The 10,479-nt window shown below is 44.6% G+C and overlaps 1 protein-coding gene across 2 annotated transcripts in view; it reads right to left on the reverse strand.

Annotated features, from left to right (window-relative positions):
• The window catches only part of FBXO7 (F-box protein 7), a 23,039-nt gene extending 12,560 nt beyond the window's left edge, over nucleotides 1–10,479 (reverse strand). The window contains exons 1-3 of one of the 2 annotated variants that reach the window (XM_059402162.1): nucleotides 10,194–10,479; nucleotides 5,609–5,903; nucleotides 1,185–1,412 (exon numbers count right to left, since the gene is read on the reverse strand). In XM_059402162.1, the coding sequence (XP_059258145.1) occupies nucleotides 1,185–1,412; nucleotides 5,609–5,903; nucleotides 10,194–10,315 (645 nt within the window). In that variant the 5' untranslated portion in view covers nucleotides 10,316–10,479. Of the gene's footprint in view, nucleotides 1–1,184; nucleotides 1,413–5,608; nucleotides 5,904–9,960; nucleotides 10,087–10,193 lie in introns of those variants that run through there. The other variant, XM_059402163.1, reaches the window with a different exon arrangement.

Raw genomic sequence — 10,479 nt, forward strand, 5'->3', positions numbered from 1 at the left:
TGCCTGTGCTTGCTCTCTCCCCCTCTCTCTCTCTGATAAATAAAAAAAAAAAAAAAAAAAAACGTTTTTCGAGTAGATATAATAACATCAGAGACAGGGATTGATTTCCCTCATCAAAGACTCACTTTTTTGCCCAGCGAAGCCATATAAGACCATTCAAGACCCATAGCTCAATTACCATTTTGTTTGTCAGGCCATTTATTTAAAAAAATCATGCCATTCTCTTTGATCCCAACCTTCTATTCATATTTCTATCGTTACACACTTCTATCATAATACATCATAATTTTCTTTTTGTTTCTCTCCCCAAGTTACAGACTCCTTGCAGACAAGCACTTATCCCAGGATCTTTACATCCTAACTCCTGGCCCCAGGCATGGCATGCTACACAATGACATGGCACAACAGTCACTGAACTGCTCTACATCTCTGTCACTCATAACATGGATGCAGGGTCTCTGGCTTCACCCTAGCCTTATTAATTCCAAATCTGCAGGGGCGCTTGGGGGGCTCAGTCGGTTAAGCATCTGCCTTCAGCTTAGGTCATGATCCCCAGGTCCTGATCGAGCCTCACATCGGGCTCCTGGCTCAGTGGAGAGCCTGCTCCTCCCTCTCTCTGCTCATGCTCTCTATCTCTCTCAAATAAAATTTAAAAACAAAGTAAATAAATCAAAATCTGCATTAGTAAGATCCCTAAGTATTCTTAGGCACACCAAGGCTGGAGAAGCTCTAACTGTTCTCCTCTGTGACTCCTGGCATCCCACATACTTAGACATCTCTCCTAGGATGTCACCAATACAGTAGGATGGACTATAAACTGTCTCTCTTCCCTGGACTGGGAGCAACCTGACAGTGGGGACAAAGCACTGCACTGTCACAGGCACATACTTACCAAATGGAGAATGAAGGAAGCAAGCAAGCAAGCAATGTCCCTCTTCCTAACTGAATCTTACTGGATTACTGGCAATTCAGAGCCATTAACATAAAAACCCAGCGAGTCAACCATATAGATATACCCATCCCACATTCTTGGCCATAGTTTATTACATATCACCAGACATAATCTTCTGTTTTTAATACAGAAATCTAGAAAACCACAATACCCTAGTGATGTTTATCAATACACCCCACTCCCAATGGGAAACTGAAGCCCTAACAGGTTTGATTTCTGCCTGTCGCCTTACCTGAGGTATGTAACCTGACTCCAACATGAGCAGATGCACCGATACTATCAAGGCATCGTTGGCATTAGAACAGTCCGCTGACTGATGCAGGATCTCTAACGAATGTGGCACCTGCCCTTCCACCGACTCGCTGCAGAGCATGGGTTCCGAGGGAAAGACACCTGTGCCTTCTTCCATGTCCACAACATCTTGAACCGACCCAGCTTCGAAAGTCTGACCGGGCCCCGACTGAAAAAGAAAACAAAAAGCATGAATTCATTAAGCAGGCTTTTATTTCTGCAGTTTACTTTGTACCCTAAAGCGAACTCAGATTTGTGCTCAAAGCCACAGCACTTTCGTTTCAGAAACGGGACACGTTTTAAGCGAGCTCTCCTAAATCAACGAGCGGCCATCTACTCCCCCAGCCCGAGCCGCTCACCCCCGCGAGTTCCGGTCAGTGTGCCCCAAACCTGGACACCATCCCGGCCTTCTCGCTCTACTGTCCTCAACTCCATGTGCTCGGTCTTCCAAGTTCCACTGAATCTACCTCCCAACTAACCCCGAACTCTGCCCCTATGGCTCCCCAATGCTACTTCAGACCCATTCACCGCCCAGCTCCGACAACGGCTGTATCCGTTGTATCCAAGTATCCGCGATTCCACTCTCTACTAAGACATTTCACCCACGGCTGCCAGAGTTTCTGATGATTAACAATCCAACTGTGGCCCATGTCCAAGCTTAAAACTTCCCAGCGGTCCCCCAATGCAGGCAGCAGCATTTCCCTAAATTGTGCCTTGGAACGTAACCCTAGATGTCCTCAGAAAATGAGTTCCACGATCAATGAAGTTTGGAAAATGCTACTGGAAGCTACAGCCCCCGACCCTCACCCTCCACATTCACACAATCCACTGTGGCATTACAGAGCGCTGACAATTCCAGTAATAACGTTTATGACACTTAGCCAAGAAACACCACCCTTCTTCCCCAATGCTCTGTAACACCTCCTCACAATCGCAGGAAAGAAGTGTTTCGTAGACAAAATGCTGAGAAACACAGGCCTAGAAAATGAAGTCCAAACTGCTAAACCTCCTTAGCATACAAGGCCCTTTATCACTTCATCGGTCCCGGACTCTGTCAAGCCCACTCCCTGCCACCCTCCCCACACCGGCGCTCCTCCCCGGTGCCAAACAGGCAGCGGCGACTGCCCCCCTGCCCGGCAGAGGCCTTGACTACTGCACCCAATGGCACTGCACTGCACCCTCCTGATTACGCATCTACATCCCACCAGGACCGCAGCTCAGAGAGGAACAGACTCCACGTCAGCTACTTTTGTAATCCCAGGACCATGCCTGGCGCTTAGTAGGTGCTCGACAAACGCTTGCTGAGCCAGTGTTAAGGACTGTTATCTTACAATCTCCTACTGATTGCTTTGTCCTCAGGGTCTTCTCATTCGCACCATACAAAAATTCTATAAAACAGGAAAGTCAGATGATGTTGCCCTTTTATACATGTTTTCATTGTGATTCAGATTAAATAACATAATTAAGGTTAACAGCTAATAAAAACCTGAACTGAACCAAAATCTCCAGACTCGCAGTTCAGGCTTTCAGACACAATATGCTGCTTCAGGAAGACTATGTGACCTATATTAATTTTGATCAGGTTTGTTTCCTACACATGTGCTCAACTCTTGATGCAAAACACATGGTTCTTCTCTTTAAGTTCGTATTTCCATGAAAGAAGGGACAGAGGAAATTAAAAATTATGTAGGACAGATGAAAGGGTAGAAATATATAAGGGAGCAAGAGGCTGTTCTTCCAAAATCCCTGAGGACCTAGCCCTTACTAACTTCTGGAAAAGATCCAAATTCATTTGTTAAAACCTAGAGGCCAGTGACAATTCGCACTACCTAAAAAGGAGGCGCCATCACATTTTTGAATAGAACTACTTATTAAAACCATTTAACACCTAAAATATGAAGTAAGCTCTTCACTTCTTACTGATCTATCCAACTTTTAGCTATTTACTACTTACTAACAGTAAGTAATACAATACATGTGAAAAAAATATTAAAAGTTACCCTAAACTTATAACGCCGTGGAGAAAGATATCAGAATCCCCGGTGAGCTTATGCAACCTTCCTCCCACTCCATGAGAACCACTGACATTCTGCGTCATTCTGATATGATTGTGAATACTTATCACACTCTTCATGCATTGCAGAAATGGGAAAAAATGTTCAGCACCACCTCTCTATTTGTCTTGATCACTTGTCATGTCATTTACAAATTATAGGGACAAGTAATTAAAAGTCAGCTTAGGGCTAACATTAGGGTCGATACCCGGTTATCCCCATTTTCCATCAAAGATTCAACAGGCACTAGAATTCCCAAATATACGAAATAAGAAAATTAATTCACACTTAATTACAAGAGTAAAATCTTCCCATTGCTTCCTGTTGTACCCAGCTGTTTCCCTTACTAAGACTTCTACAGTGAGTGAGAGCATGCTGCTGCAAGCACTTACAGCATACGTACAGGAGATTTCAAGCTCACCTTCCACCTAAGACTCTACAGTCACCCTGTACAAGTCTTAGAATACGAAACAACGTGCTTTTAGAACTGAAATTAACCTGAAGCAATACTAATTTGTCAAAATTTTCCAAAAGGAAACTAGTAAAGTAAGTATCAGATACACCATGAAACGTTCTTGCTGGGTATTTTACAAGTACACAAGTAAAAGGAATGGACCCTTCTACCAGAATCTGAGTTTATCAACAAAGAAGATTCAAAAACACAATTTAAATATGTGGCTAAATAATCTATTAATTACTCCCTAAATAACCTCCATGAAACATAAACAGAGAGATAATTTCTAAAAAAATCATAAAAATACTTTGAGCTTTACAAAGCCTTTTTTAAACTGCTTAATCTCTTTCAATACTATTATTAAAAAATCTCTGGGGCGCCTGAGTCTGGTAAGCATCCGACTCTTGATCTTGGCTCAGGCCATGATCTCAGGGTCGTGAGATCAAGCCCCGAGTCAACCTCCTCACTAGGTGTGGCACCTGCTCAAGATTCTCTCTCCCTCTGCCCTTCTCCCCATCCCTCTGCTCAAGTGCACTCTCTCAAAAACTAACAAACAAAAAAACCTCAACATAGATGATTTTCATATTTTACCGATCTTTTAAAAAGCATTTCTTAATATCTGTCTACATATGACAAGCATAATGCATACTTAACACTCACAAATGTTTAAGGCCTGGGGGTGGGCGGGGGGGAAATAAGCTGAAGTAACATGTATACACACAAAAAACTGTGAACATGATGGCATATATGTAGAATTAAAAAATTAAGTGATATATGTGATCATTTGTGCCATACAAGAAATCAAAAGACAGGATAATAAATAATGAGGTGTTTACAAGGCAGTAAAGATAATCAATACTGAGAAATTAAAGACGATCACGGACTGTGGCTGGCGGGGCCTTAGAAGACAGGCACAGACAGGAGAGGGAGGGAAGGTGGTGCATTCCAGGCTTGGCAAACAGCAAGAGCAAAGGCATGAAGCAGCAGGTACGGTGTGTGCGCACGCGCACACGGGAACGTGTGAATGTGCCAGCTGGTATAGGAGACATGATAAGGAGTCTGGTCTGACTGGAGATGATAGCTTACTGGCGGGAAGAACAGAAAGCAACCCTAAAAAGCCTTAAAAACTAGGAAGAGAGACAATATTTTCCCTCTCTGTAATATGACAAGAATTAAACTAGAGACAGTTGGGTCTTTTTCAGCTCAAAAATTGTAAGCACAGGTGTATTAATGACACAGAGTTACTAGAGAGCAAGGGAACAACATAATCAAAAATGTGCAGGAAAAAGATGAACCCAGAAAGCAGACTGTAGGACAGACACTAGAAGCCTGGAATGGAGAGAGGAACGGACAGGGCTTATCGAAGGAGTCAAAAGATCACTGCAGGGTCTCAAGCTCAGGAAGACAGTAATGCCACCAACAGAAAGGGCAGCTGGTTTGGGAAGAAGACAACATTCTTATTTGCAAATTCATGTCAGCACAGAGTGTGAGATACACTCAGAACCCAGGTGTAAGCGTCCTGCAAGTACTCTGGAAGTAAGCGGACTCTGTACAGCCTTAGTGAGCAGAGCAGACCAGAGCAGCTCTGCTCGGAACCGCAAGCCTGGAGGCAACAACAGGAACCAAGGGACAATTTGGCTGGAGCAGTAAATGTCTGAACAAAACAAATATGTAAAATCTGGGTTCTTCAGAATCCCAGTCAAATACTGGTCCAGGCATTCAGCAGTTTAAGATTTTCTACAAGAATGTTATCTACGGTCTACTAATCATAATTATTCTAATGGACACAGAATTCAACTGAGGTATTCAGTGTGCTTTCTCAACTACCCCATTTCTCATCTTGGTATTACTACCTACCGTACTGTCATCACTCCAGACGCCGGTCTGGGCTGCCTGTCCTTGGACTGAAGCACTGGGCTGTTCATCCTGTGCACTGGACTGATAGGAGCTGGCGGCCAAAGAGGGTTGGTCATTATTCTGCAGTGAGGAATGCTCTGAATCTGTGGATGAAGGTAAGTTAGGTGCTGGAATGGCATCTTCAAGAATCAAACATATCAAGTCCCCAGAAACAATCCCATATGAAGCCAAGGTCTCTTCATCTCCAGTGAGGGCATCCTTGTTGTTCAATGTGATTGCAAACCGGGTATCGGAACTGCCAAGAAAGATGGATAAGGATAGTAAGAGCTACCTACCATGACCTGCTACCATTACCCTCAATAACACACTTAGAACATATATAAGGTACACGGTATGATCTTGGAAGAGTGAAGTGATGAAATCAAAACAAAAATAAAAAGGAAGCCAAAGTTCTGTAAAAACTATCCAAATTAACTTGTTCTTATCACCAGATGCCTAGGTTACAGATTTCTAATGGCTACAATTCCAGCCCAGGGAGCAGGATATAGTAATCCTCTATCATTAACCCATGTTCCCACCAATTCTAAGGTACACACTTCACATCTTTTGTAATTCTGGTATCTCTGAAACAGGGATGCTTCTTAAAATTGACGACACATCAAAGGATAATTGCTGGCAACTTTTCCTCTAGTGTTACATAAAACAGTATGCATCTTAAGATTGATAAGATCTTACTTAAAATTCAGTCAATGAAATATAGTCTTTTTAAAATACAAACTACGTCACATCATTGCTCTGCTGAAAATCCTCCAATGGCTTCTATTCGAACTTGGAACAGAACCTCTAACATGGCCTCCAACACCCACCATTTGAACCCTCCCCCTTTCTCCCACCTCATCTACCTCAACCCCTCAATCGCTGTTCTCTCTCAATGCAAGCTTTCTATCCCTTCCTCAAAACAGATCAACCTCACTGCAGCCTCTGGGCCTCTGCATTTGCTCTTCCAGATCTTCCGGGGACTGACTCTCATCATCTGGGTCTCAATTCCCGTGCCACCTCTTCCAAGATGCCTTCTGCCTAGCCTCCATCACTCTATTCCACTGCCATGTTTTATTTTTATTACTACATCACTATTTGAAAATTCCATATTTATCATCTCTTCTCCACCCCCACTACAATTTAAGTTTCATAAGGTCAGTCATCTTGTCTATTTCAAAACTATTTCTCTCCAGCACTTGGCAAACAAAAGTATTTGTGGAATAAATGCAACCAACAAACATGAGTTGGGAAGGTGATGAAGGTGAAATCAGGGCTCCCCAGTCATTGTCTCAACAGAACAGTCAGCTTATGTCTGTTCCAAAATACTAGACCCATGTCCTAGATGAATATTCACAATCACAAGAAGATGAGTATGTAGAGGACCGAGTATAAATTCTCCCCTACCACTGTTAAATACATGATCACCTTTCTTACTGATGACCAGTTACGTATGAGGTCTTTTTTTTTTTTTTAAGATTTTATTTATTTATTTGACTGACAGAGATCACAAGTAGGCAGAGAGGCAGGCGGGGGCGGTGGGTGGGGGTGGGAAGCAGGCTCCCCGCTAAGCAGAGAGCCCAATGCGGGACTCAATCCAGGACCCTGAGATCATGACCTGAGCTGAAGGCAGAGGCTTAACCCACTGAGCCACCCAGGTACCCCATGGATAATGCCTTTTATAATGAAAATAGCACAAATCCAAAAACCTACCGCTAAACAAGGTAAGAGCTCAAATCAGCCCGAAGCAACGAACTCTCCCTTCCTTATCATAGCTCCTCTGATCTGAGAGAATAACCATCATTTCATCACATAGTGGTGAAGAGTAACTAACAAACCAGTGCACATTTTATAAGGCGTTTACACTCAACAATGCTGACTTAACATTAACTTTTTGAGAGGTCAACCAAGGATGAAGTCTACTGAAAATCATGAATAAACAGGATTCTTGCAATGCTGCATTTTCAAAAATGCTCAAAGTAATTCATTTGTTTTCTTTCACATGTTAAGACATTTTTTTCTTACCAATTACAGTGTCTTTGTTGGAGAAACTGCCAAAGTTTTGCTTATTAGGAAATAAGTTGCTATGCTTCTGTTATCAAGGGTTTTCAAACCCTTTGAAAAACATTGAAAATCTGCCAGATGCACCAAAAAACACCATCCCAACAGATAAAGAGAAAAATACCTCAAATGTACTATGTGTTTATGGATCATCTGTCATAGCAAAAGGTTTGTTTTTTTAACAGTACCTAACAAAATATTCATTCAAACATCTATCTGTAGAAAAGCTCAAGGATTATATGATGAATAAAAGTGTTGGCCTACTGTCCCCATTTAGAAAAAGGGAAAAACTACTTCTAAAGTAACATACAAGGTCGCCTGGGTGGCTCAGTCATTAGGCGTCTGCCTTTAGCTCAGGTCATGATCCCAGGGTCCTGGATGGAGTCTTACATTGGGCTCCCTGCTTGGTGGGAAGCCTGCTTACTCCCACTCCCCCTACTTGTATTCCCTCTCTTGCTATCTCTCTCTGTCAAATAAATAAATTCAATCTTTAAATAAATAAATAAAATTTTAAAAATAAAGTAACATACACCTTTTCTGCAGAGGCATTAAAACTGGTTTTCTGAAACTAAAAAAAAAAAAAATTTAACTTATCAGAAAATGCCATTTTAGGGGCACCTGGGTGGCTCAGTGGGTTAAGTCTCTGACTTCAGCTCAGGTCATGATTCAGGGTCCCGGGATTGACCCCCCCCCCAATAGCATTGGGCTCTCTGCTCAGAGGGGAGCCTGCCCCCCCCACCCGCGCCACCGCCACCGCCTTTCTACCTACTTGTGATCTCTGTCTGTCAAATACATAAATAAATTCTTTAAATTAAAAAAAAGAAGAAAATGCCATTTTAGAAATACCAGGCCTTTTAAAAATATTTTATGTCAATCCCAGATGCACTTCTCAGCGAAGATACTTTAAAAATAACATTTTAAATTTTAAAAAGGCCCATTTTTATCAAGTGCAGGTACTTCAGAAGAATGAATTTACTTTCAGAAGCTGAAGCTTACATTTCTTCCAGTTAACCAGCTCAACTATAAAAACAAACTCAGGGGCACCTGGGTGGCTCAGTGGGTTAAAGCCTCTGCCTTCAGCTCAGGTCATGATCTCAGGGTCATGGGATGGGGCTCTCTGCTCAGTGGGGAGTCTACTTCCCCCTACCCCTGCCGCTCTGCCTACTTGTGATCTAGGTCTGTCAAATAAATAAATAAAATCTTAAAAAAAAAAAAAAAAACTCAAATTAGAAACTGACCTGGGCTCTTGTAAAGTCCTTTCAAGACTGCCCCTAATTTAAAAAATAATATCAATAAAATATAAATACAGATATACGAAAAAAATCTTTTTTAAAAAGTTGCTTTTGAAGATTTATGGTGGGGTAATGGCATCAGCATACAAAACGCTTAGGTTTAACATCAAAAATAACAAGAGGCACTTAATGTCACTTAATACAGCGCTTAACAGTTATGTCAGTATCTCATCTTTAATTTGGAGACAAACAGGCTTACTTTTAATATCGTGCCTTTACCTGAAAAATGAAAGGTGAGAAGTTCATAATATGACCTCATTTTACTCTATTCTCTAAAAATAAAGTCAAAGTATATAAAAGTCTCATAAAAACGGTCCACTTAATTAACAGATTTTCTTTTGACGAATTCACCCAAAAAGCCCCAGAGACCGCCTTTTTCTGTTCTCAGTACCCTCAAATTCCAAATTCGCTACCTCAGTATGTGAAGAGGTCCGCCCTCTGTCTGTCCCTCTACCCCCAGATTACTGTCCCCAGAAAATACTCTCTGGAAACAAAGCAGTCTCGTTTGCAGTCCCTAAATTAATAGCGGAATCTGGTCCGTCACTTGTCAACCTCACTGCCCCCAAACTGTAAGCCCTCCAGGGTCCTCCCGTGGCCAACGTTTATCTTAGTTTTCCAGCTCGCCAGGAAAATAAAAAGGATCTGACCCACGCCGACACCCCGTACTGTGTAAAACTCTGCGGCGGGGAAGTCAAAGGGCTCCCCGCGGGCCGGGACCCCGCACACTCAGCGCAGCCTCCACAGTCCGGCGGCCCCAGCAGCGGCCCGCTCACAGGTGGCCTCGGATGGAGGGCCGGTTTCTAACTTCTAGAACTTTCCTGACTTTCTCCCGGGGACACTGCGATAGCTGGTGATGGTGAACCTGAATCCCACAGAGCCTGGAAAGGTCTGCCCCCAGCCGAACCCCTGCGCCCCGCCCCGTCCCCGGTTTCCTCCGAGGCGGAAACGGAAGCGATGGCTCACCCTGCAAGGGAAGGGGGTCCCCCGGACGCCGGGCCATGTCCTCCGCGACCCGGGAGCCCGGGAGCTGCAGCCCCAGCGCCCGCGCCGCGCCCGACCTGCGCCGGTCGCAGTCCCGGGCACGCCCGACCCGCGACGCCCCGCGGGGGGCCGACCTCACGTGACCGCCCGCGGCGGGCGCGCGCTCCCGCGCACTGCTCCCGGGTCCGCGGCGCGCGGCCGCCGCGGCCGCCTACCTGAAGCCCCAAGTGGGGAGCAGGGCCTGGCTCAGGTGCGCGCGCAGCTGGCCCAGCGTCGGCTCCGCGTCTGGCATCTCGAGCGGCCACGTCCGCTTCTGTAGCCGCACCCGCAGCTTCATGGTGGCAGCGGGAGGGCCCGGGGGCCCGGACCCGGAGGCGGCGACGGCGACGACCTCGGGGCGACGGGCCCCGAGCGGCGACTACGGGAGCCGCGGGGGTTATTGAGGACTTCCGAGCGGCGACAAGGACCTACCACGGCCCCTGCCGGCCGGTCTCTGGAACA

This window comes from Mustela nigripes, chromosome 6 (assembly GCF_022355385.1).
Source record: "Mustela nigripes isolate SB6536 chromosome 6, MUSNIG.SB6536, whole genome shotgun sequence".
Taxonomy (NCBI): Eukaryota; Metazoa; Chordata; class Mammalia; order Carnivora; family Mustelidae; genus Mustela; species Mustela nigripes.